This window comes from Drosophila santomea, chromosome 2R (genome assembly GCF_016746245.2).
Source record: "Drosophila santomea strain STO CAGO 1482 chromosome 2R, Prin_Dsan_1.1, whole genome shotgun sequence".
NCBI classification, from domain to species: domain Eukaryota; kingdom Metazoa; phylum Arthropoda; class Insecta; order Diptera; family Drosophilidae; genus Drosophila; species Drosophila santomea.
Genome location: NC_053017.2, coordinates 14,287,561 through 14,315,146, shown reverse-complemented (window position 1 = coordinate 14,315,146; position 27,586 = coordinate 14,287,561). Strand labels below are relative to the sequence as shown.

Here is a 27,586-nt window from a genome sequence, read left to right as displayed (position 1 = left end):
CATGGGCAACATGTTTAACCTTTTCGGAGCTGGGGTAAAGTATTTAACATTTTTGTCGGGTTTATTGAGATTTTTTCATGACTTTAAGCCAAATACAATATGATTCGTATTGGCTTAAATTTTCTATTACTGTTATAATGATTCAAAATTATTATGAATGTTTATTATTGAAAATGGATGTTTTATAAGAAATTTATATGCCGATTATATTAAGAAACTTAAAGAAAATCTTGATTAATAGTGCTTAATAAAATATAATGCAATTCCATTTTTTAAGATTTTGTTGAAACTTTTAGTTTTTGGGAAAATATAAATATATGCATTTATAAAACATGTAATTTATTTAAATTCCGCGGTGCATTACGATTCTCGATGAATCCCTATCGATATAAAAACAAATAACTGGTCACACATGGAACAATCGCCACCTGGCGGGCGGTAGCAGAAAGCGCCTAAAAGACTGCAATTGAATTTGATTATATTTGGCGGTTCATTTGAAAGGAGTCTTCTTATTATTAATAATTAATATATTTTATATATATATTAATATTTAGTATTAAATTTGTGTGTTTTTTTTTAATTGATTGACAATTTATTTAATAGTATAAAATATTTATATTTCCAGAGGAAAATACAGTAGTAGTCCCTCTGGGTTTTCTCTCCCAGCATTTCGCACTCCCTCTGTACAACCACCACCACAACAGGCGATAGCGGCGGCATTTGAACTTTCAACCCCCGAAAGCCACGTGCTCCTGCAGCTTTTGGCCTCCTTTCCGCGTGCGGCAATCAATGAAAGTGAAGCTTTGCCCAATTTAAGCCCGCTGCCAGCCCAAAAATTTCCATGCAGAGTCCTGCGTCAACGCATTGACGTGTGTGTGTGCGTGTGTGCGTGTGTGTGTGTATGTGAGTGTAGTGGATGTTCCTGCGTTGGTGGTGGTTAGTTCACCACCGATTCAAACACACCATGCCAATTCGCAAGCTTCGCAGTGCGGCGCCAAGCGATTTGGATTTAGTTTACAACGGAAAGCACAAATCAACGGTCGTGAAAATCGAGCAAAGCTCCGTGTGAAAAACGCTGAAATTCGTCGTACGAAATTGATATCGAGCGTTTACCTGGATTAAAGCGGAAATCAGCGAAATTCAGTGATTTTCCAAAGCGCGCGAGTGTGTGTGTGTGAAAAATCCGCTTTAGAGCAGTCTGGAAATTTCAAACCCACAGCCAAGACGAACTTTGGTACGGAACAAGAAAGCGAGGCGAAACTTTCTGCCTGACGTGTCCTGCCCACCAACACACACACACACACACATCCCAAAAGGACTCCCTCCCTGTTCTTCTCTCTCTCTCCATCTCTCTCAGGACAGACTCTCTGACGCTCTCTCTCCTTATCTTGGGAGCTGTGTCAGTGAAACTCGAGGTTGGGGATGCACGTGGACTTCCGTGAAAACAGTGAACTTAGCTTTATGTTAATTTCATTTGTTTCGTGCCCTTAGCGCCAATCGAAATCTGCATTTTTGTGCATTTACAGCGAATTCGCATTCCAAAAACCAACAAAGTGCAAAATTCTGTCATACATTCAACTTTGCACGTTGACATAAACTACTATATATAGTACGTTGTACGAACATGGGAAACAAAATCAGATTTTGGCATCGCTACACATTCAACGTTTAATCACTTGACTGAAAGAACAGCGTAAACAAAAATTTTAATTTGATTTCGTTAAGCGATTTCACTTGAGTTGGCTGCTTTCACTTACGCTGTTCATACTAAAAGAATACAACCTTTTCTAAACAACTCTTTTAAGGGTGAACTAAGATTGTTTATTAATTTAATAATTTAAAAGTGGGAACGTGTACTTCATAGAATTTATTGTTAATATTTTTCAGAAAGGGTAAATATTACATTTTGTCTCATAAGAGTTCAGATAGCCTTAAAAAGATACAACATCCTAAATCATCCATTTCGTTTTGACATTCTCTTTCTCTTGGAGATTCTGATAAAGAAGAAAGCATTGGGGCTGGCAATGGCATTGGCCGAGGGGATGTTTTGGGCCAAAAAGCTCAACCCTCCCCATCGACCTCAACAGGCCAACAGTTGATGCTGTGCCAAAAATTAGTGGGTAGCACAAGGAATTGAACTTTGTGCCCGTCTGATTGCACTTCGCTTCCTCCCTTCTCTCACCCCCTCTCTCTCCCACACCCTGCTGCCATCTCTTTCGCTCTAGGGTGAGAGCGAAAGTTGAATATGTACAATGGGCTTACACATGGTCCATATAGGATACACTGGTACACTGCTCTTTTGGCAATCTTCTCGGCCAGACAAGTGCACGAGTCCGCCTGTTTTGGGCAAACTGACTTTGTTTGATGCAAAATTAATGCTGTGCTGGTGCTGGGAGTGAAACACTTGCGTCTTATCGATTGCTTCCGTGGGGCAAAAGGTTAAGTCGCACAAAGGATTATTATGGCGCTGAAAGGGTCTGTATTTCTGGCCAAATGCTTCACCACGCCCTGCAATTACTTAGCAAATATATAGAGTTTTTAACTCACATTTGATTACTTTACTGAGTTCGAAAATATTATTATTTAATTTACAATTTTTTAAAAATTTAAATAGTACCAAGCATTTGATATATCAGCAATATCTAAACTAAAAAATATTTTTACTCAATATTTTGCACACAGTTTTTAGCTAAAACGTAGACATGCCTAGTAAACAGTTTTCAACTAAAACGCAGACATGCCTTTTAATCAGTTTTTAACTAAAACGTAGACATGCCTTTTAGGCTTACTTAAAAACTAGAATTGTATTTTTAAGGGCCAAGCTTTGTGTAGTGTTTAATTTCAACGATAGGAAAACACTCGTGTTATACTCAAAGACCTAGAACTGAGCTTCAAATGCAATAATAATCTGTGGAAACTTTCCACACTTCTGCATAAGAGCGTAGACTGCGTTTATTTACATACTGATGTTTATTGCAAAACAAACCTTCTATTCTTCGAGCAGCAGCTGACCAATGTTTAGCCAGCGTAAGCAATCGAAATTGTGGCTTGGGAAAGTAATTCGACACTTCGACACCTATCAGCGGGAACCATTGTCTGTTGAAAGTGCTTGCAGAGTTTCACAAAAATCCACAGTGGCGTGCATCAAGGTCAAGCGGAAACGGAAGTGTGGATGTGCTTTTGGGTGGTTTGCGGGTGGTGTTTTTGGGGGGTCGGGGGTGGTGGTGCCAATTGTCCTCGCAGAGTTTTCGGCGTAGTTCGCGCCTTGGCGCCAAACGATGGCCAAATCAATTATCAAGAGCCAAAGGGCAAAAAGTGCATATTGGCAGCAGAAACAGCCACAGCCAGCAAACAAGTTGCGCAACACCGCTCTGTGTTTTTATATTGAGTGAATGTGGTTCCGAAAATAGCCACAAATATGGGTATATTAGTTTGGCATTTCAAATTCGAAGAGGCAACAATTTTTTTTGAACGATTCGCAGTGAATTCATTCGCAGTGGCGCAGCGTAAACAAAAGGCCAATAAAATGTGCAAAATCGATTGCGTAAACAGAGTGAATTTCAATGGCAATCAAATTGCATGATTTATGCAGAAATAGGAAAAGACAGCTGGCCCTCCCCCTGGATTCCACCTTACCAGCAAAGCCGTTCTTATCGATTTAGCTTGCAGCACGCCATGTCAGCAGATTCGCCTACTTGTTTCATTTTCACTACCAACTACTATACTTTTATACTATACTTTTAATACTACCTGGTACTTTTGCCTTTGCGAGCTATTTGCAGTTCACCTTTACTGGCAATGAGCTTTAAATACGTTTCCTCTAGTCTGCGAGTTCAAAGGGGATGAACTTTTGTTTTTTTATGGGTTTACAATTTTGCCACGACGCAATTGTGTTTGTCCTTTTCCATTTTTTTTTGCGCCCAGGACCCAAGCTTTTCTACCTGTGTGTGAGATTGGGGTAGCGTCATTTGGCTTGGTAAATTTCCATTCATTTAAATTCAGCACAGATGGGATTTGTATTCTAGAGCTCAGAGTTATGCAAGCCTCCGTAAAGCAATTCTTCAATTAGGTCCTGTCACAGCCAATCAGTGGTAATCTTGAGCCCTCATTGAGTAATTTCCTACGGCAATGGTTAAACCATTGTGTTTCAGTCCACTTTGCGCTGCGGCCAAGTGATTTAGCTCATTCCAATGACAGGGCCACGGCCACATCCTGGCCAGAGCTTTATTTAGAAACGCCGGTGATTGAGCGAAAAAGAACCACCCATCCACCCAACCACCCATTCGCCCATCCAGCCAACCACCCATCCATCCATTTAACTGCGACGCAGAAAGCAACAGCACAGCAATCACAGGACTTTAATATTTTCACACACTGGTTTACGTAACAGCAATCGGATTGTGCAATCGGAGGACGAGAGTTTTCCCCCCGCCAGCTCAGTGCGGTGGAAAAGTGCGAAGAAGTGCGGAAAAGTGCACGTTGGCGTCCTTTGATTACCGCTCCATACCCCGTTTCCATGCAACTTAATCGGAGTCTTTGCAGCTGGTGGTGTAGTTTTTGGTTTCTGCATACGTAAGATACATTCTGTGGGTGTAACTGGATAAATATTTACACGAATGTGCCGCCTGGGTGTAATGTGTTTTGAGGTACGCAATTGCGGAAAATGAGGCAGCCATCAAAAGACGTCATAGCGCATTACGTATACGCCAAATATAGCAGAATAGAACGAGAATATATAGCTCCTTCCCCCCTGCGGGAAATCATTCCCCCCGCAGTGGCCATCAATGAAGCGGCAGGACGCCAAAAGCTCCACGAAGCTTTCTACTCTCTCTCTCTCTCTGTGGCTCTCTCGCGCGGTGGTGAATTGCTGCTTCTTGCCACACAGCTGCTGCCCCAAACAACACACCCATGGCCATTCCGCTCTCTGTGCCGTGTTCCGTGTGCTCTCTAGCCCTAATTTACTACGTCAGCAACAGAGGACGAGCCTCCAAGTAAATGGCGCCCACATGGAACCGTGGCTTGTGTCCACCCCCCTTTCATTCCATTCCACAAGTTTGCTCTTTTTGGTTGCTCTTTCAATTCAAAACGACCTTCTGTGGTGTTGGCTTCAATTTTGGGCTCACCCCCATACACCGAGCAACAAGGTTCAGGAAGTCACGCTTCGAAAGAGGGGGGTGGTGGGGGGCGGCTTAGTGGCTCGTAAACAGTCCTTGGAGCTTCTGGGTTGTTTACTGCAGAAACTAAGGATCTAATTAACCTCTGACCCCCAACAACGTGCCTTAATCCGTACACCGAAAGAATAAGTTGGGACTATTTTGGATAGCATTACATTTCGGATTTATCCGTAAGATTTCTATATAAACTTGAAAGCAAAACAACACACAATCCAATTTATGCACACTTCATTACGAATAAACTAATGAGCATACTTGGCATATGTGTTCCCCAGGCACTACACCAAATTTGCATATTAATCAAATTACGAAAGCTGTCAGGGGAAAATGGGGAACAGGGAAAAGAATGGCGAAAAGTTTCCATTAACCGGCGAAGTATCCGCCAAATGGCAAACAATTAGGACACAAATTGAGTTAGCAGCCACTAGAAGCGGTCTCAAGGACGAACCGCCACACAAATGGGCAAACAACACAACATACACACACTAGCATACACACACACCACACACACACACACTTGGGTACTCGAGGAGTATCGATCAAACAGTGGGTCTGGGGCGAGTCCTGGCATTTCTCATAATCGGCTGCTCCACTTTTCCGCAGACGGTAACCACGGACACTTCGCCAGGAATATAGTAACATCCGCACGTTGATGGCTGCCACCAAAATCATAGATGCGCCGCGCAACGGCCACGAGATGGCCCCACTGAACACACGGGCACGTGGCGATGGCACCCATGGAGTGACCATCGTACTCACTGCCCCCCAGCGCAACTCCGTGCAATCGGTGGACATACCGGGCAATGAGCCGGAACGCGCCGCCTGGAGCGGCAAGATGCAGTTCTTCCTCAGCATCATCGGTTACTCGGTGGGCCTCGGCAATATCTGGCGGTTTCCCTACCTGTGCCAACAGAACGGCGGCGGTGAGTATCTAATGCTATTTGATATGTCAATGATTCAGCTTTTAACTTGATCAATCAGAATGGAACTTAATTAAGTTTGGTTAGGGAAAGCAGCATTTAAATTGAACATGAATGCTTTCAAATTGAAACATCAATGTTATTACTTTCAAACTCGAATGCTTGGCATTCAAGATGTTAGGCATACTTTTTCATAATATAACTTTATTATATCTTGATTAGTTGGGTATGCAAAAATACCTTATCGATTACGAACTATGATTGTTTGGAGGTCTGTGCACTTTTGCCTGGCATTCTGCACTAAGCCTCGGATTACCGAGATAAAAAGCGCAAACTGGAGCAGTATTCCAAATCAATGTCGCTTTGACTGCACGGGTCACCTGAGCGATAACGTTAAATTGGTTATTCCCCCCTAAACCTCCTCTAAATCCCCCCAATTCCCGTTCCAACACCGCTCCACACCGCCCCATGCCCCACGACATGTGTCATATCCAATATCAGTTGGCCAACGAACTGCAGCTAATCAGGTGCACAGCTTTGACAATAACATTATGGGATTTAATGTGCACTAATTGCCTGGCATTCGACGGCGGAAGGGCCCAATTGATGGCCTTGGGTGGATCAGTGGGCGTGGAGTGGGTGGGTACGCACATTTCTGATGGCGATTTAAGCCCACCCAGCTTTTAATTCAATTACAATTGACAGCTTGACTGGGCATCGAAGTTGGCATACCCTTCATGAGCTAGTTGGCCAACCAGATATTTCCCGACCTGGCCAGAAATGCAAATTTCCGGCTGGCTTTTCATTGATTTTGTGTCACATCCCGCCAGCGATTTAATCATGCACAGCGAACAAATTACACTGTGCAAATATGTTGAGTTCATTTAGGAATTTTTTTATTAAGAAAATATATATAATATATACATAACAACTTATTATAAATAGACAGATATAAATATACTTCGAATTTCTCCCAGTGAACTTAAGCCTTAATTTTCCCGTTGCAGGTGCATTTCTGATACCCTTTATGGTTATGCTGATACTGGAGGGCATACCGCTGTTCCTAATCGAGTTGGGAATCGGCCAGCGGATGCGATTGGGTGCCTTGGGTGTGTGGAACACCATCCATCCCTGGCTGGGTGGCATCGGCATCTCGTCGTGCATAGTGACGCTCTTTGTGGCTCTCTACTACAACGTGATCATCACGTGGGTGTTCTTCTACCTCTTCAACAGTTTTCGCGTAAGTGCTTTCGTTGGAAATAACTATCTTTTCTAAACTATTAAATTACCTTTTTAGTATCCGCTGCCGTGGTCATCCTGCCCCTTGAACGGCACCGGTTTTGAGTTGGAGGAGTGCGCCAAATCGTCGGAGACGACGTACTTCTGGTACCGCACCACCTTGGATGCAGCGCCGTCCATGGATGAGCCCGGTGGCCTCAAGTGGTGGATCGTGATCTGCCTGATGCTGTCCTGGACCATTGTCTTCTTCATCGTAATGAAGGGCATCCAGAGCTCTGGCAAGGTGGTCTACTTCACCTCGCTCTTCCCCTACATCGTGCTGACCATCTTCTTCATTCGCGGCATCACGTTGCGAGGCGCGGGCGCCGGACTGATGCACATGTATACGCCGAAGGTGGAAAAGTTACTGGAGCCCACGGTTTGGCTGGACGCGGCCACACAGGTCTTCTACTCCTTTGGCCTGGCCTTTGGATCTCTGATCGCCTTCGGCAGCTACAACACGCCCAAGAACAACTGTGTGCGGGATGTGCTCCTGGTGTCCGTGTGCAATGCGGTTACGGCCATCTACGCCAGCGTGGTCATCTTTGCCATTCTGGGCTTCAAGGCCACCGTCAATGTGGATCGTTGTATAGCCAGGTGAGTCGATGGGGAGCGGCAGTGGGTGGCACGCATCAGTGGATTCGTTGTGGTTCGTTCCATTATGTTAGCTGGGTCATCAATATGCTGACCAGTTGGCCAGTTGTAACCGGCGTATTGCAACTGTTTGTCTTTTGTTCTATTTGCGTATCAATGAAATGCCGGCTCGGTGGGTGCTCTCTGCGCCCATCCATTGATAGTATTCGAATCGATATATGGAATCGCGGTCGTGTCTGTCAATTTGCATCAATTAACGGACCCACGTTGAGTTATGCACAATTGCTCTTGAACTGCCTCCACACCGATGTGGTTCTAACCGACTTCAACTGGTTCGCTCATAGTTTGCTTATTTATTCTTCCTTTTTATTTTGGTTTTGCCTCGCCCCAGCAACACGGAAATCCTGGTGAAGAACAAACTGCTGGGTCTGAATGACACACAGGGCTATGAACAAGCCATGAATCTACTGAATGGCAGTGAGCTCGTCCGCTTGCAGTTGAGCGAGTGCAGCTTGGCACACGAACTGGACAATGTGAGTACTGTCTGAATTGGTGGCTTATCCATGGTGTGGAGGTTCTTATACACAATCCTTCCTATGCAGGCTGCTGAGGGCACTGGGTTGGCCTTCATCGTGTTCACCCAGGCCATCGTGGAGCTGCCCGGCGCTCCCTTCTGGGCCGTGCTCTTCTTCACCATGCTGCTGTCGCTGGGACTGGGATCACAGATCGGCATCCTGGAGGGCATGCTGTGCACCCTCTTCGACATTGACATTATCAAGCGGGTTAAGAAACAGCATGTCACTGGCGTGGTGTGTCTCTTCTGCTTCATTGTCGGTTTCATCTTCTGCACAGGTGCCGGGGAGTACTGGCTCAAGATGTTCGACTCTTTTGCCGGCACCATTGGCCTCGTCGTCGTGGCGCTAATGGAGATGATAGCCGTCATCTTTATCTACGGACACGAGCGGTGAGTTTTGGTCTTACTTACTTTAGAAGCTGGGCAACATGCTAAGGATATTCTCCCACAGCTTCACAGAGGACATTTACCAGATGACTGGCTACCGACCTGGTCGCTACTGGCAGTGGACCTGGCGGTACATTGGTCCCGTCATTATGGTCTGCATCCTGGTATCTTCAGTGGTCTTTATGGTCATTAGGAATCCCACTTACGGTGCTTGGAATGCCGATTTGGTACGCAGCGTGACACTCTTCTTTAAATCTTGACTAAATGGAATTTTATCGAATTACAGGGTATGATTGAGCAGAAGAGCTACCCCAACTGGGTGATGGCCATCGCACTATCCATGATCCTGGCTGGCGTCCTGCCCATGCCCATCGTGTTCCTCATGCGTAGCTTCCAGTGCCTGAAGGTGGACCTCGATATCCATCAAGGATCGATACGGCGCAACGAGACAACCGCCTCCACCAAGGAGATGATTGACAATGATGACGATGTAAGTGCAGATTCGTGCTCAAATCGATTGACAACACTTTCGATTCGATTCAGTCTCGATTTGAGTTTTTTCCTGTAACATTTGTTGTGTTGTTAGGCTAAGGTTACGCCCATCTCTCTCTATTTTTGGTCTATATACGTGTGACTAATTGTGTCTTTCTCTCACCTAACTAAAATTCCTCACTCTTGCGCTTGTTTTTCCTATCTTACAATGCTTACATCCAATAACCGAATACATTACCAAAAAACTCACGCTCATTGTCGTACAGAATATGAGTCCGGATATGCCACCGCAAGATTCACTAGCGGCGACACGCTTCACAATTGGAGACTTTGAAGTAAGTTGTGCCTCGTCCTGGTTAGAAAGGCTATTGCCCACGATCCCACTACCCCGATCCCGTCACCTGCACATCTCTGAATACACTAAAGCTAATCACACGATTCTCTGCTCTTCTTTCCCTGTGCTCCCGTGTCCACTTTTCATTGGTCAATGTTAGAATTAGAACGTACCGAATCCGAATCCAAACCAGAAAAACGAAATCGAAATCGAAGCCATGGATACGAACCTAAGTGCAGCGCCAAGTCTTAGAGAACCCCAAAGAAATCAGCAACCAGTTAAAACTAGGATAGCTCTAAAATTAGTTCACTAATGCCCTTCGCATGGCCCAGAAACACGAAACACCGAACACTGAACACCCTGTAAAACCGAGAAAACCGAAAACACTAAGGATGTGCCTCGACTCAATTAGAAACCAATTGCTCATCCTCGGTTACCAAGCAATTACCTGTACTCAATACCACAAAGAACTAATCAACGCACAGCAATTAATCGTAGCTAGCAAACAATAGTGAAACAAAAAACAGCTCTTTCAAACCAAAACCGGTTAAGGCCTGAACAATTATTTACAAAATCTAAGTTTAGGGAAAAGACTAGCAAAATCGCTTGACGGCTCAGCAGGAGTAGGGCATTGAGTGTACATAGATTTAGGCAGTTCGTGGACATATAGAAACCCAATTGGCGGCTGATCGTGGCTAATATGCAGGTAATGTAACAGGGAGACAACCGAAATCTGTCCATTTACATTTTGTTTGTTGGTTCGTTCGTTTGTTTGTTAATTGTTTAAATACTTTTGGTATGGTTAAAACCTTAAATGCAACACATATGTCGGTGGCGGATTTATAAGATTAAAGCTACATTCATTAAAATTAAATGACTGCCTTAAATACCTTTAAATAAGCAACCAAGAACACATAAAAAATCCGCCACTGAAACATACATGTAATGTAAATATATTTTACATTCTACAGTACAGTTGCAGTGAACTTCAAGTAGTTTTAATTTACAAATTCTGCTTTCGTGGCCAGTCGCTGGTCGTGTAGAGAGCTTTCGCTTGAGCTTGTGTAGAATATCAAGTATACGCAGCGTGGTGTCAGCTCATTTGATTTATGTACTATAATTTCGTAAGAAGTTCTTGATTTCCTAGAGGACTCTGTCCGCCCATTTGATGTCTGACATATTGAAGACACCCTTCAACCTTATTCCCATCCACCTTTCCAAGCAGGACGACGAGGATGACGAGAACGATTTCAGCGGTCCGGCGTTGGGTGGTCATGTGAAGACCCAGAGCGATTTCTCCGACGACGAGGAGGAGGACAAGCCCATGACCATGCGGATGATGATGATGCGTCCGACAACAACAACCAAGACATCGAACGTGCTAAATGTGCCAACAAGCAGAAAGAACAACTACAAGAAGGATGCGTACGATGTCTAGAGAAGCCACAGCTCCACTCCCCAATTGGCGCAGATATAGAAACGGATGCAAAAGATACGGATAAAGTTACAGATGCAGATACAGATACAGGTAGATGTCCAGGAACAGGTGCAGATACAGGTCCAGGTGCGAACCGATACAAAATGGCAAGTGAAATACCAATTTAACTGAGACGAGCGGTAAGATGAGTGCGTGCCGAGCTGAGCGCAAACATTTATAAATATTTACTATAAGTATTTTAACTTAATTTAAAACTAAACTAAGTAATTACCAGAATAAACCGAGTAAGCGAAAGAATTGCATTCGAGTGCGTAACTAGAATTGTTAAATCGTATTTTAACACAAACTGAACTAAGCCCAAAACTAAACTAAATTTAACAAAACAGTGTACGAGTACAATGTGCCGCAGGAGGAGGATAGGTATTATCTAATACGGGTTGCAAATGGTTTAAATTCAATTATGTAGCATTTAGTTGGAATGCTTAAAGCTTTACCCTTAGACACTCGAACACACAAAATGCAAAACTGAAAGTATTTCCGACTCCTCTCCCAACCCCAAAATCCCCCAACAAACCCCCACAATTTCCCCAATCCTGCGGAGAAAGCTCTTCGACGGCAAACGCTTATAGTCGACTTAGCCAGCGCATTTCCAACGAGTTAAACTCAACATTTAGTTTTAGTAGAGATCTGCCGTTTTTATTTCAATCTCAAGTAGAACTCAACAGACCTACAATTAATATATGTATGTATGTAATCTAAAAGGAGTTACACGAGTTACAATTACTTTAAACTTTTAAACTGGTTAAGAGCGTTGAGACACAATATTAACACTTCGAGTTCTAGTTGAGTTAAACAAATACCTATACTTACTAATACTGATTAGAGAATGATACATGGAATGTGTGATATTCTAAATAATATCCTCAATGTTTAGCTGTTAAGACTATTCATCCACTATCCAAACCCAAAGACTCACCCACTCAAACTATTTCCCCCGTTGAAAAACCACTCAAAAAGAAAGTATTTTCCCACACTGACAGAGCTAAACAAAATAACAAATCAAGAATTATAAACTGCTGTGAATAGTTTTAGTGGTTGTAAAGTTCTATCGAAGAAGGGAAACCATAAAGCGTTTAATATTTAACTAGTTGTTAAGCGGCACCCCATTGTTTACTTCAGTTCACTGCACAGGATACCTAGAACGAAAGTCCTTTTTCATATTTCCATATTTCCGATTCGGTTTCCGCAAAATGGTTATCACACAATACCCTCCCCCCCAAACTTTCTCTTATTTCGGTAAGGCAAAGGCAAGTGCAACACTGATATCTGAAAAATGAAAAATGCTAACTGAAAAATGCTAAATGAAAAATGCAAACTGAAAAATGCTAAATGAAAAATGCAAACTGAAAACTGACAACTGAATCAAAACACATGGAATTTCGAAGTACTCAAAGTCAATGCAAAAGGACGGACGACAGAACGTTGAAGACAATAAGACAAATATAGAAATATACTTATGATATATGGCCCGTCGAGTTTAGAGAGATTTGTAGTCATCGACGTGGTTGATTTCCCCATAGCAGAGCAGGAATTTTTCCATTTATAACTTGTCTTTTTTTTTTTGTGGGAGATTTGTATCCATTTTGTACACCGCCAATCAAAAGCAGTTCCAATCGAGGATCCGATTAGCCATCAGATTTATATGTACGTTTACACAATTGTAAAGTAAGAGGCCCCCAAAACAGTTAGTTGCCCCTTCCCCCACCTTATCCATATTATCCATGAATAAAGTCGAATCCTCGCAATGCAAACGCAAATGCAAATGCAACCGAAACCGAAACCAAATACATAGTACCAAGCCTAATTGTATAGTTTACTTGTTTACGCCACTAAATATACGAACATTAAATCTATATATACAGTACATAATAATCTATATACCTAGCTCTACTATAAATATTGTATATCAATTATTGTCGTAGTGCTAAAGACCCGGACTCGTGTAAATTTGAATGTATTAAAAAAACAGACACTGCAACGTGAAGAATACTTATATGAAACATTATTGTACCGTACGCAAGAAATTATTATTAATAAACATATTTCATGATTAGTGCGTTAAGTTGAAGAAGAGCAAAAGGAGTTCATGCCGTTCTTATTTCTGGTTATGGTTGTGGGGCTTCACTGTACCACAGCTGGCACGTTTAATCCGCGGCAGACGAATCTTCAGGTTCTTATGGGTTTCTGATAGAACAGAATATTTTGTATTTGGTTTGCTGCCCCCTGGTCAAAGCACCTTGGACCGCGAGCTAACAATTCCCGATTACGCTTATCAGCCAGGCGAAAGTTTCGATTTGTTTTGTTATGTTTTGATTTGGTTTCATCTGATTAAAGAAGTCAGGCCCCAGCCAGATTCAGTCTCCAAATGGCTTCGAAGAAGGAGTTGCATGACCTTCAAAACTGGCTATTTCGGTTAGTGGTTTTATTGGAAACCAGCATCGTAAATGTCGCTGGTCTATGTTTATAGTACGGGCACTAGTAAAACGATATTGCCCAAATGGAAGCCACACGATATGGACAAAGTGATAAGAAAAGTGCAGGGTAAGAGCAACTAATTTGCAAGAGAAAAGGCACTGAAACAAAATATGCAAGGCACTTACAATAATAATAGTATTTTAAACAAATATAAAAATAAAATAGAAAAAATTATATAATAATAAGAAACTAATATCAATTGCCCTTTTAAGTATCCGTTGTCCTCTTTTTACTTGAAACATTTTTTTGATTGATTTTATATAATTTGCTTTTTATGTCACAACATTTTGTTTGTACTTTTAAATGTGTAGTAGAGCTGCTGCTCAGCGATGGAGTAATCAGAGTTGGTGTGATAACAGCGCAGACATTGCAAAATAGGTTCGCGGACCAGCCAGACCGGTAAGCTTGCCCAAAGGGGGGCGTGTTTTCCGAGTTTTCCAAGCCCAATCCTACCCCCACCCCCCTGCTGAGCTTTTCCCAACCACCTGCTGAATATGCAGTGGGCGGCACGTAGCACAAGCCCCAAATGCAACGGCCGCAGAGTGTGTGGTCTCTTATCTTATCAGAGGGAAAGCAAAACATATACACCATATGCTTCGGCGGCAAGAATCGAATCGAATTGAATCGAATCGAATCGAATCGAGTATAGGATCGGATCGGATGGGATCGTTCTCATATGAGAGCGAGGGAACGGAGCTGAGACCCAAGCAAAATGCTCGGCTGGCTGCCGTCTGCGCACACATGCTACTTGAGCGCAGCGAGTGCCGCATAAAGTCAGTTTGGCTCGTTGTGCCAGAGCAGCAACAAGTGCTCCGCTATATCTGAATCTGAATCCGAATTTGAATTTGAATCCGAAACATAATCTTTTGGCGTGGCTGCAGCTGTAACCGAAGCGCAACAAGTGCGCCAGAGACATCTAGAGACATCCAGAGACATCCGAGTGCATTGCAGACGAGGCTGAGATAAATTCAAATTAGCTTGGCAATTTCATCAAATTAACAGAGGGAACACTGCGGCCAAACGAAGCGCAATAAATTGATTAAGGCGGAGATAAAATTGCAATTGCATTGGCTGCCAAGAGTACGACTATTAGCGGGCAAAATAAGAAAGTGAAAGCCAACGCGAACAGGTGACAGAATGCTGCTCAAAGGCGCGCAGCTGCTGCGTAGCGGGTGAGTCTAATGGGATTCGGATTCCGCCGGATTGGCGGGATTCCAGGGTGGCGAAACCCCAAAGGGATATTTTAACAGCTTGCAGTCGAGTCCATTAACTTAAGTGAGCTAAACAGCCGAATACCGTGTAGCAGCCATTCCTATTATGAGGTATTTCTTTCAACAGCTGATTAACTTTAGATATAATGTTTATTTCAGTCGGAGTTCACTTTTTGACAGAAATTAATCTAATCGCTTTAAAGGCAATTCTTAGACACAAAATGCCACTTAGCGAAGGAAAATGCTCACACTGCATAATATACAAATTATTTGTTTTTAGGATATTGTATCAGTTTTCTTCAACGCGAATCATCTCATCTTATTACTAAATGACTTATTTTGAAACCAAGTTGTTTTCGATCAAACCAATACTCCCACCATTTCTAACCAAAGGGGTATTCCAAATCGCCTAATAGCACTGAGCCGTCTACTTGGATTACAAGCCCTAAGGTGAACCCGACTTAATAGCTGTCATTGCCTAGTAACTTACCTGCCTCAACTAAAATGTCGTACTAATAGTATTGAATCACTCTTATCGCGTGGCGGGAAAATTCCACGCTCTGCCAGTCGCAAGGCGTCCGTTACACTTTCATTCATGTAAACAAGTGGCAAAATGACCCCCAACAGCACCGCCATCAATGTTAATGTCATCTATAAGCTCCCCAGATCATTGCACTCGGATGCCATGTATTCTTAATCTCTTGGTGGCTGGGGTATTTGCATGTGTAACAGAGATACTCTCTCAGCAAAAGCTCGTCTGTCATACAATAGTACTATCAGCTTGAAGCCAACAAATTGTCTTAATATTTTCAAGTAAAATAGGAATAATTTTTTAAATACTATTTTTATTTATTTACACTTGGCAGTATCTATTTCTTAAAGTTCACTGTAGCTTACGCGTAGTTCGTTGAATATTTCTGCTTCGCGGGCGCACCGAAGCACTTTTGCTGCCTACTTTCAGGCGACAGGTGAGTGGCCAAAGCCGTAAAAGTTCTTTGGCTGCGCCTTTGTTTATGCAACACTTTTTTCGCCAAACGTTTTGTTCAATGAAAAGCTTCGCGATTGCCGTCTTCTCCTTTGTTCCATTCTTTATCAGTGCTTCCCCCATCCACCGCCTCCCCTCTTCTCCAACATGCTCTTTATTATTTTTGCAGTTTTGTTTTGACTCGTTTTCTCGACGTATGCGACTGTGCGTGTGTGTGCGATCGCTGGCAAGTTGTCCAACTGGCTCTGCCTCTCTTTTGTGTATGTGTGTGTGCCATTAGGCGGGCAAAATAAAAACAAAGCGCTGCATGTATGGGTTTTTGAGGCCGCTTAGCAACAACGCCTCGCATTCGTCGCCGCCTGTTGACTGTTTTTTTACGTTTGGCTTCTGTTTTCATGGGGTGGCGTGTTTTGGAGCCTCTTTTTGGCCCACAAACCCACCCACTTGTAGGCCAATTGCAGCGCAAGTAACACTAAAGTATATATATAGGCTGCAAGTATCCAATAGATACTTTTTCGTTTTATGGAACTGCCATTGATGATAACCTTTAGATACTGCGACGTCGTCGGTGAAGTAACAACAAAACGAATAATATTATTGTTGACGACGCGAGCCTCTGAATCTATTTTTCAGGCCGAGCCCCCGTTTGCGAATTTGCCAAAGCAAATAGCATTACTTATGCAGGCGAGGAATAAAAACAATTCCCTAAATATAATTAAGGTTAATTCCGCTTATCGGCTAAGAGACCCACACTCCTTTTTGGAAGGCCCCATCGATCAGCGAATGCTTTGCTGAACATTTGTATGTGGGAAACTAGGCTCATAGTCTGCTAACGATTAGCTCCTATCAGTTAATGGTTTGTTTACCACAATTTCCCAGAATTCCCAGAAACTTCTAGATAAGATTCCCCAATCTAATGACGATTTGTTTGCACTTCCTCTACAAAAATGAATCATTTCATTCATTAAATTAGCCGTTTGCAACCAATTGAAATGCTTTCGCAAGTAAGTGGATTTTACTCCATGTAACTGATGGAATATACCAGACAGAACACAGACCCGCATTCAACCATTACCTTATACACAGTATAACACACTCGTTAATCTACGAGTAGGTACTATGTATTCCTATATGGAAGCGTGGGCAGTCTGGAATCGCTTATCAGTCGGTAAACAAAATACGAAATTAGTCGCTGCCACTCTGTGGACTTTGATATGCGGTAATGAGCATTCTAATAGTACTTAGAAAACATCCTCGAGACTGGGTGCCGTAAAATCCAGTTCACACTGAATTTCCCACCGCACTTTCTGCGCAGTTTATTGGGAGCAGGAATTTATGGCAACAAAGGTATTTTTGAGAACAAGGAAGGCAGTGTAAATGGATTACCCATGCTGCATTGTGTTCTTTGTTATTTGCAAACAGTTTAATAATAAAAACAAAGTTTTACTAGGAGTGTGCAATAGTCTGTTTACTTATGATGATGCGAATAATAATCTTGCTAGCGGAAAACTTTGCATCTGCGGCACTGATAAGAGATTTTCCTCTAAACAAACTTAACGTCACAGCAACTTTGAGTAGCTCACATGTAACTTAACAGTTTCCAGCTCACATTCTGGCTTTGCTTGGGCTTTATGAATAAGTATCCCATCTCTGGTTTAAGTATCCATAAAATTGTCGCCCCCACCCCTCGATGGTCTGCTGATACTATTCCAGCTGATAAGCCGCAGATTGTGGCTGCCCTTCGCCTTCAATTTCAGATACTGAGTGCTGGGCGGGTTCTTTCATTGAATTCTGAGGCAAAGGGGCAAGGCTAATGAACCCTGTGATGGAACCAGTTTCGTTTATTTCGTCAGACTGCAAGTACAGTTTTTGGTTGAGGAAAAACTGATGAATCAGCTGACACCCCCATGACTGTTGCCAAGTGTTTTTTGGGGCGGACATTTTCGTACTTACTATTTTTAGCCTGATATGTTCTTTTTCCATATAAAAAGACACAAACACATACATCAGTGGAACACGCGCTGAAAATTCAACGAATGTATTTAATGCGTATTTTTTGCAATAAAAAGCGTAAACAACTAGAGAAAGTCTGCGAAGTGGGAAATACACTCGAAGTGCTTACTCATTCATGTTGTGCCAAAGAAGTGGAGCATTCTGTGAAGCTCCTTGGCAGGGTATTTGGGAGGGTCAACATTGGTGGCGTCATTAGGAAGGAGGAGGGTCTGTAGTTGGCATTTCAAGAGGCCAGCAGAAATTCCTCGACTGTTATCTCCCGAAATAGATTCGAATACGCAGCGGATTTTCAGCATCCAACTGAGGCGCGTGTCCCTAATCAAAACCAAAGCGAACACTCGAGTGCTGCTCAAACAATTAGCTGCTGGTGTCAACAGCGATACTGAAGCGGTACGATTTGGATTCAAGCGGTACGCCAATATGCTGCCCACTCATCCATATCAGTGCCGTCATAAATATCGTTGGACTATTTAACTGTAGTTTTTACGGCCTTCGAGGCTGGCAACTTATATTCTCACACGCATGGGCCACGATAAAAGCCAGACGCTGGCCATAAAGCCCCCCAAACAAAAGCCAGTTAATATGATTGAATTAAGTTTTCATTTTCATTTTCATTTCATTAAGCTGCCTAATTGCCCATCCTCCACTATTTAGGATACAGAATTGGCAAAAGCCGCGACACGAAGAGACATCGCTGGCGTTTATCATTCACCTCGCACACCGCGACCATGCAGACAACTTATGCTAATATAGACCAGGCCAACTTGCTATAAGTATCTACAATATGTAGGTGCGAATGTAGTGAAAACTGCGCAGTTTGAAAACAGTATAAAACATGCATTCATTTATTTTGGGGGGTATTTCCATGTTTCCCCAGACAATCGACTGACGTCACAAGTGGGGCAACCCTGAGCGCGTGTAAGCGATTATTCGGAGTCGGTGAGTCGGAGGCGGGGAATCACTGGACTTTGGACCCCATGTAACCGACAGTCAGCCGTCTGGCTTGTGATAGTGACACCCAAAAACTGTGCGAGTTGCAGACCCACAGACATAATACGTATACACACATGTATCTCGACGATTTCCGCTGGAAACATGGGTTACCATGTCGCATAGATACCATACCCATACCCAAACCCATACCCATACCCATTTCCATTCCACGAGCAGACTACCTGCTCCTCGCTTATCTGGCCTATCTGCAGAACCAAAACAGAGAGCACAAGGAGCAGTGGCTGCTCATGCCGCGAAAAGATGATGAAAGATTGCATCATGCTGCATGGGGGAGCTCCCCGCCTGAACCTGCTTCTAATGAAAGTGACGTGGACTGGCCGCTACACGAAGGTTGCATCGACTGGGGACCCCTTTATGGCCACCACCTCCTCCCAGCTCCAATTCCCCGCATCCCAGTGCTCTGTGCGAATTGCGGCGAGCCAGTTTCTCGAGTTTGGATTGGTGGATTGGTGGAGCTGTGGAGATGTGGAGCCCAAACAAAACCTGAACGACCAGACGGCGAACAGCTGATCAGCCAGTTTGGCTGTATCTTTTGCTGTTTGTATTCGGATTTCATTTGTATTCGTTTCTTTCACGGCGCTGGCTCTTTTCCGCCGGCTCTGCCTTACCGCTTAGAATTTGAAATTCACGTTACGAGGTCCGCCAAAGGGGTACAGTTGTGCGCGTTTCGGTTAGTCGGCTGTACGACTGGCGGTAGCTGTAGGTAGAGTATCTGAAAAGGTCGTTATCGTGAGCTGAATAAATAGGTAGAGAATTGTATTTACCCTTTTACCTAACCAGTCTAATATTCAACCATATTGAGTTTACTTTATTCCAAAGAAGAACCTAAGATTAAGATACCAGCATAGCCTTTAAAGTAGAAACTTTCTGGTCTTCTTCCAGATTGGTCTCCCCACGCCGGACCTTGAACTTTCGCCTGACCTGTCGCTTCCTCTCCGTCCAGTATGGCGATGCCAAGATCCTCACCCCGGCCGTCAAACAGTACGTGGAGAAGTGCGTGGATCTCTGCCAACCGGAAAGGGTGCACATCTGCGATGGAACTGAGGGCGAGAGCAAGTTGCTCCAGGGCATCATGCTGAAGAAGGGCACCATCATACCGCTGCCGAAGTACGAGAATTGCTGGCTGGCCAGGACCAATCCGGCGGATGTGGCTCGAGTGGAGGGCAAGACCTTCATCTCTACGGACTCGAAGGAGCAGACAGTACCGGTTACGGAGAAGGCCACACCGGGAATGCTGGGTAACTGGTTGGCGGAAGAGGATCTGCAGGCGGCGATCAAGGAGCGATTCCCCGGCTGCATGAAGGGTCGCACCATGTATGTCATTCCCTTCAGCATGGGTCCAGTGGGCTCACCTCTCTCCAAAATCGGCATCGAGATCACGGACTCACCATACGTCGTGGAGTCCATGAAGATCATGACTCGCGCGGGCAATCCTGTGCTTAAATATCTGCAATCCGGTGATGGGCAGTTCGTCAAGTGCCTGCATTCCGTGGGTACGCCGAAGAGTGGAGTCCAGGCGATGCCATCCTGGCCCTGCGATCCCGAACGCACCATTGTGCTGCACAAGCCGGCGGAAAATGAGATTGTATCTTATGGATCTGGCTATGGTGGCAACTCGCTGCTGGGCAAGAAGTGCCTCGCCCTGCGGATTGGCAGCACCATTGCCAAGCGGGAGGGCTGGCTGGCCGAGCACATGTTGATCCTGGGCATCACCAATCCGCAGGGCAAGAAGATCTACATTGCTGCCGCCTTTCCATCGGCCTGCGGCAAGACCAACCTGGCCATGATGACACCTACCTTGCCGGGCTACAAGGTGGAGTGTGTGGGCGATGACATCGCCTGGATGAAGTTCGATAAGAAGGGAGTGCTGCGCGCGATTAATCCGGAGAATGGATTCTTTGGCGTGGCGCCCGGCACCTCGAGGGCCACCAATCCCATAGCCATGGATACTATATTCCGAAACTCTGTCTTCACGAACGTGGCCTCCACATCCGATGGTGGAGTTTACTGGGAGGGCATGGAGAAGGATCAGCTGAAGGGCGTCACAGTCACGGACTGGTTGGGCAAACTCTGGTCCCAGGAGTCCGGCAAGCCGGCTGCCCATCCCAACTCCAGGTTCTGCACACCCGCCTCTCAGTGCCCCATCATCGATCCCGCCTGGGAGGACAGCGAAGGAGTGCCCATCTCCGCCATTCTTTTCGGCGGACGTCGTCCCAGTGGCGTTCCCTTGGTGTACGAGGCTCGCGACTGGAGGCACGGCGTATTCATTGGAGCTGCGATGAGGAGCGAGGCCACCGCTGCCGCTGAGTTCAAGGGCAAGGTCATCATGCACGATCCCTTCGCGATGAGACCCTTCTTCGGCTACAACTTTGGCGACTATCTGGGCCACTGGCTGAGCATGGAGCAGCGTGGCCAGGTGCCCAAGATCTTCCACGTCAACTGGTTCCGCAAGAGCAGCGAGGGCCAGTTCCTGTGGCCCGGATTCGGCGAGAACTCCCGAGTTCTGGACTGGATCTTTCGACGGGTGGAGGGCGAGCAGTGCTTTGAGGACTCGCCCATTGGCCGGCTGCCCAGCAAGGATGCACTGAACTTGGAGAACTTGAAGGAGGACATTGATCTCGACCAGCTGTTCGATCTGCCGAAGGACTTCTGGGCGCAGGAAGTGGCTGCCATAGAGCGGTACTTCGAGGAGCAGGTGGGTCACCATCTGCCAGGTCCCGTGGCCGAAGAGCTGAGGGAGCTGAAGGCGCGTGTGGCTGACATGTGATGTGTGTGTTCCATAGGTTATTTCCTAATCTAAGACCCCTTATTGCCTAAAATAAAACGAAACGAACGAGATTTTTATAGCGAAATTCGACTTGTGCCTATTCGCGATTGTGTTCGGGATTGGGATTGCCATCGAAATTGGGTTTGGGGCGTGGCTTGGACGCGGCTTATCAGTGGTCGCCCCGGCGGAGGCCCGTCCGCAATTGGCGTAAACAAGCGTATAAATCCATAATGCCGTTTAACCTAACTTATCAACAGATCGACGCGATGAAAAACAAGCAAATAAATGCCAGAAAAAGCCAAAAAAAATAAAAAAAAAGAATGTTTATGGATGACAATTTGCCATTTTGGGTGGGTTGCCAAGGACTGATTGCTGAATTGGCAGCGTGTGGTGTGATCTGCACTATGGGGCGAACAGTTACTTATCACCAAAAAGTCAAGAAACCAAAAGGCCAAATAGTCAAGAAACCAAAAGGCCAAATAGTCCAGAAACCAAAAGTGCAATTAGCCAGGAAACCCAAAAGGTCAAATAGCTAAGAAAGCAAATCCCTAAAAATAGTTCATAGGCAGTGCAAAGATCCTCATGGCTATGTTTTCCCTTGGAAAGTTTTCCTGGTCGACCGTACAAATCCGGGTCTGATCTATATTTAGACGAACTCAGAGGCTCGTCCACTGATAACCCACCCGGTCGCCTCATCCCCAATGCCTTTTGCCCAACCGATCGCATATTGATTATGCATATATTAAGCGAATCGATCGTCTATTGACGTACATTCCAAATACACCCGAATCATCGAAATGCGCCAAGTGGGCGGCTTTGCTGGGAACAGGAGCGGAGCAGTTAAGAGTCTGATTCTGAGTCCGAGTCCGAGTCCAAGTCTGAGTCCAGCAATTAGCGACGATGATGAAGATTATCAGGCCCAACTAGAAAAACAAGTCCATAGTTATAAATAAACGAGCCGAAAATCGCGGCAACGCGTGTAGACGAATTCGATTTAATGCGAAACTCAACTGTTTGCAAAAGGGAGTCAAAAATGAGGGATGGGGAATGGGAGGGGGGAATGGGGGAATGGGGGAATGGGCAGCCAAGGACCAAGGACAACCATCTGATCAGGTTTCTCCAAGGACGTTGGGCGCCAGTGGCTTCTGGGTCTAGGCTAAGTGAGCGGTCAACGAGAGCTGGTTTATTATAATTATGTATAAGAAGTTTAATTAAATTGCATTTAGTTTATTTAAAATTCCATTTAGTTTAATTAAAATTGCATTCAGTTGATTTAAAATTTCATTTAGTTTAATTAAAATTGCATTTAGTTGATTTAAAATTGCATTTAGTTGATTTAAAATTGCATTAAGTTGATTTAAATTGCATTTAGTTTAATTAAAATTGCATTTAGTTGATTTAAAATTGCATTTAGTTGATTTAAATTGCATTTAGTTTAATTAAAATTGCATTTAGTTTATTTAAAATCGCATTTAGTTTATTTAAAATTGCATTTAGTTGATTTTAATAGCATTTAGTTGATTGAAAATCGCATTTAGTTTATTTAAAATTGCATTAAGTTGATTTAAATTGCATTTAGTTTAATTAAAATAGCATTTAGTTTATTTGTTAATTATATACAGTTTCTTTGTTATAAAGTTGAAGTTAGCTTGGAGTTTAAAATTAGAGTTGGCAAGCAGCAAGTTGATGTAATATTAGAAATAGCACTGCTAAAAATAAATGTGCACACAAGCGAAGAAAAGGCAGAAACTTTCCCGAATGTTTACGTTGAACTTCTTCCTAGAGTGGCGGATTCCAGCGGATTCTGGTGCTTCTGGGGCTTCTGGGTCTTCTGGTAAACTGGATTGGGGGGAGCAAAGTCACACCACCGGCAGCACCTTCATTTCTCCTTCCCCAGAGACAAAAGAACAAGAGTGGCCACATGACAACCATCCGGGCCATGCTATTCTTGGTGCGCCTCCCGCGAGTCACATGAATGCGAATGCTGGCCTCCAAGGCGGCCATGGCCAATTGAGGAGATACCCCCCCCAACTCATCTGCTTGCCGTGAGGGGAAGTGGGGGCGGGGGCTCGGATTAGCATACAAATTTTCCGTCACCGATTCTGCAAATAAGCGAAAGTTTTTTCGATTTGGCAAATGGCCAAAACAAAACGAGAGGCAAACACATGTGGTCAGCAGGCGTAGGAGGGCGCGTGTGTGAGTCTGGTGGCTAACCAGCCCATGTTGCACCAATGTATCTAACTGTATGAGTGTGGCCAATGTATCTGTATCTGTATGAGTGGCCAATGTATCTGTATCTGTATGTATCTTGTATGTGGCCAATGCAGCTATGGACTCATCCAGAATTTACCCAGCTGCAGGGAGGCAACAAACAACAACTGCTGTTGTTGCCTCAGCTGTCCGTGAACTGGTTTCTATTTTCGCAGCGGCTTTTCGCACACACTTGTATCGCACAAAATCATAAACAGAATAATTAAATTAACAGCGCGAAAGTGGCAAATATCAGGGTGTTCAAAATAACAACAAACGCTTATCAATGCAAACGCACTAGCTAAAAAAACGCCACACGAAAACAATAGTCGTCGTCTGCTGTTGCCAAGTGGGGACATACCCATACCCCATACCCCATATACCAATGAGTAGCCCATAGCCCCCATCTGAATGTAGCTGAACGGCTGTGAAAAACCAAAACAATCGCCGAGCCTCCGCCGGCAGCCAATCAGCTCGTCCGGAGTTTGACCCTCTCGCTCGGCGGCGTGGCGATCGTAAAACCCGATTTCCGAGGCGATCGGCGGCCGGCTGTCGGCGACTGGTTCTAGTCGCCTCGATGGGCTTGGGTGCGGGTATATAAGGCCCCGGATCGGAGCAGTTGGCATCAGTTACTCGTGGCCAGAGTAAATGGAAAGATCAAGTGAAAAGCCTACTTTCAGTGGTCTGAAACTCAAGTTGATGTTTGACAAAAAGCTGTGGAAGAACATATGAACGCAAAGTCCCCGCGACAGTAGAACACTAATTGTGATAATTACCCACCCAACCCACCACCCGCCAAAAATTGTGATAAGCGAATTAAGCAAAGTGCCAAAAAAAAAAACTATTTAACAAAAATATTCCAAACTTTTTTTCGAGAGAAATTCAGAAAATACAACACAAATAACAAAATGCCTGAGCTCATTGAACAAAGCAAAATTATGTAAGTATACAAACATATATGAAAGAGGTCACTCAAAACGCGCATTCAATGGGCGATTTTAATGGCAATCAATATTTAATGCAGTCCATTATTTGGTGTCCCACTACACGCAGTCAGTTAATTAAATTGCAATTTTAATCACCCACCTCCTCTATCTCCTCCTCTTCAGCTCCGGCAATGTGTGCGGTCTGCCCCAGTTGCACAAGCTGCGCCAGGACAATTGCGGTCTGTATAGCCACATCCGTGGCATTCCCATCTCGTATGGCAATGTGGATGCGCTGACCGCCGGCGTCCGTGCGTTCGTGGAGGAGGGTATCGCCATGTGCCAGCCCGACCAGGTGCACATCTGCGATGGCAGCGAGCAGGAGAACAAGATGCTCATCAAGAGCCTCCTGGAGGCGGGCACCATTGTGCCGCTGCCCAAGTACGAGAACTGCTGGCTGGCTCGCACCAATCCCGCGGATGTGGCTCGTGTGGAGTCGCGCACCTTCATCTGCACGGATCGGCGGGAGGAGACGATTCCCACGCCAGTGGAGGGCGTCAAGGGAACGCTGGGCAACTGGATCTCGCCCAGCGACATGGAGGCTGCAGTGCAGCAGCGTTTCCCCGGCTGCATGAAGGGTCGCACCATGTACGTGGTGCCCTTCAGCATGGGACCTGTGGGCTCGCCGCTCTCCAAGATCGGCATCGAGCTCACGGACTCCGCGTACGTGGTGGCCTCCATGAGGATCATGACACGCATGGGAGCCGCCGTCCTGCGCCAGCTGGCCAAGAAGGAGGAGTTCGTCCGCGCCCTGCACTCTGTGGGCGCCCCGGCCAACGGACAGGTGGAGCAGCCATCCTGGCCCTGTGATCCCGAGCGCACCATCATTCTGCACAAGCCAGCCGAGAATCTGATTGTATCTTATGGATCTGGCTATGGTGGCAACTCGCTGCTGGGCAAGAAGTGCTTCGCCCTGAGGATTGGCAGCACCATTGCCAAGCGGGAGGGCTGGCTGGCCGAGCACATGCTGATCCTGGGCATCACCGATCCCAAGGGCGAGAAGAAGTACATCACTGCCGCCTTCCCGTCGGCCTGTGGCAAGACCAACCTGGCCATGCTGAATCCCTCGTTGGCCAACTACAAGGTGGAGTGCGTGGGCGACGACATCGCCTGGATGAAGTTCGACTCGCAGGGAGTGCTGCGTGCCATTAACCCGGAGAATGGATTCTTTGGCGTGGCACCCGGCACCTCGATGGAGACCAATCCCATTGCCATGAACACGGTGTTCAAGAACACCATCTTCACGAACGTCGCCTCCACCTCCGATGGTGGAGTTTACTGGGAGGGCATGGAGAGCAGTCTGGCACCCAATGTCCAGATCACCGACTGGCTGGGCAAGCCCTGGTCAAAGGACTGCGGCAAGCCTGCTGCGCATCCCAACTCCCGCTTCTGCACCCCGGCTGCCCAGTGCCCGATTATCGATGGAGCCTGGGAAGATCCAGCGGGAGTGCCCATCTCCGCCATGCTCTTCGGAGGACGTCGTCCCGCCGGAGTGCCCCTAGTCTATGAGGCTCGGGACTGGACCCACGGAGTCTTCATTGGAGCTGCGATGAGGAGTGAGGCCACTGCTGCCGCCGAGCACAAGGGCAAGGTGATCATGCACGATCCCTTCGCGATGAGGCCATTCTTTGGCTACAACTTTGGCGACTACGTGGCCCACTGGCTGAGCATGGAGAAGCGTGGCCAGGTGCCCAAGATCTTCCACGTCAACTGGTTCCGCAAGAGCGCCGAGGGCAAGTTCATGTGGCCCGGATACGGCGAGAACTCCCGTGTGCTGGAATGGATTCTGCGCCGGGTCAATGGCGAATCCTGCTACGTGGACTCGGCCATTGGACACATTCCCGCCGAGGGTGCCCTCAATCTCGATGGCATGAAGGACAAGGTGGACGTGGAGGAGATCTTCTCGCTGCCCAAGCAGTTCTGGTCGCAGGAGGTCAAGGAGATCCGCACCTACTTCGAGTCGCAGGTGGGCGCCGATCTTCCGGCCAGCATTTACCAGCAGCTCGACGAGCTGTCCACCCGCGTGGCCAACCTGTAAGCGGAATCATCGAGGAGCGTTCCATCTGCAGCATCTTTACCTACCCACATACATACCTGCTCACCCACTGTGCTATCCCGTACTGAAGCCCCATATACTCACCAACTTGTTATCCTGCCCTATATCCCAATACCCAAATACCTTATTTAGTCGTTTCCCTAGTTTTTAAGCCGAAGACTTCCAACTATTTATTATATAAGCAGCTATAAGATTAGCAAGTAGTGCCAAACAAACAAAAAATATCAAAAAAATAAAACAAGACGATTTTATAACCTACATTCTATATGAGTATTTATTCATCACAAGAAACTTGGATGTTTTTTGAAAGTTATAAACATTCTAAGCTATAAGTAAGCATAGCTTAATATAGTGGGTCGTGCTTCATAGCTGCACGATTTATTTATTAGCAACAATTTATTATTAGCAAATTAGTTAAATAGATAAACAAGTTTTAATACGTTTTAAGATACATTTATAAACGTATTTGGCTAATGATTTTGAAATGTTTTAATTGTAAGATGTGACATCTGTAAGTAGATTAACTCTTGTTTCGTAACTAAGATACTTAATATGATTATAGTAATACAATAAATACATTG

The 27,586-nt window shown here is 45.2% G+C and overlaps 3 protein-coding genes across 6 annotated transcripts; all 3 read left to right on the top strand.

The window, feature by feature from the left end:
• The first annotated feature begins 1,026 nt into the window (after positions 1-1,026).
• LOC120445590 (sodium- and chloride-dependent transporter XTRP3) lies at positions 1,027-13,325 on the top strand. 3 transcript variants are annotated; one of them, XM_039626084.1, is made up of 10 exons: positions 1,027-1,234; positions 5,778-6,097; positions 7,102-7,334; positions 7,392-7,969; positions 8,358-8,499; positions 8,569-8,930; positions 8,992-9,154; positions 9,214-9,417; positions 9,686-9,754; positions 9,914-10,458. In XM_039626084.1, the coding sequence occupies exons 2-10, from the start codon at positions 5,827-5,829 to the stop codon at positions 9,917-9,919; spliced, it is 2,028 nt and encodes a 675-aa protein (XP_039482018.1). In that variant the 5' UTR covers positions 1,027-1,234; positions 5,778-5,826; the 3' UTR covers positions 9,920-10,458. The 3 variants fall into 3 exon arrangements, with proteins under 3 accessions (XP_039482018.1, XP_039482017.1, XP_039482016.1); XM_039626083.1 differs by lacking the exons at positions 9,686-9,754; positions 9,914-10,458 and adding an exon at positions 10,979-13,325; XM_039626082.1 differs by lacking the exons at positions 9,686-9,754; positions 9,914-10,458 and adding an exon at positions 10,976-13,325.
• Positions 13,326-14,023: 698 nt separating this feature from the next.
• Positions 14,024-21,801, top strand: LOC120446142 (phosphoenolpyruvate carboxykinase [GTP]). Of its 2 annotated transcripts, none has more exons than XM_039626967.2 (2): positions 14,024-14,898; positions 19,832-21,801. In XM_039626967.2, the coding sequence occupies exons 1-2, from the start codon at positions 14,864-14,866 to the stop codon at positions 21,714-21,716; spliced, it is 1,920 nt and encodes a 639-aa protein (XP_039482901.1). In that variant the 5' UTR covers positions 14,024-14,863; the 3' UTR covers positions 21,717-21,801. The 2 variants fall into 2 exon arrangements, with proteins under 2 accessions (XP_039482901.1, XP_039482902.1); XM_039626968.2 differs by having other exon boundaries at positions 14,109-14,125.
• A 2,791-nt stretch (positions 21,802-24,592) lies between these two features.
• Positions 24,593-27,263, top strand: LOC120445516 (phosphoenolpyruvate carboxykinase [GTP]). Its single transcript, XM_039625973.2, has 2 exons — positions 24,593-24,906; positions 25,076-27,263. Exons 1-2 carry the CDS (start codon positions 24,875-24,877, stop codon positions 26,985-26,987), a joined length of 1,944 nt encoding a protein of 647 aa, XP_039481907.1. The 5' UTR covers positions 24,593-24,874; the 3' UTR covers positions 26,988-27,263.
• The last annotated feature ends 323 nt before the right edge of the window (positions 27,264-27,586 follow it).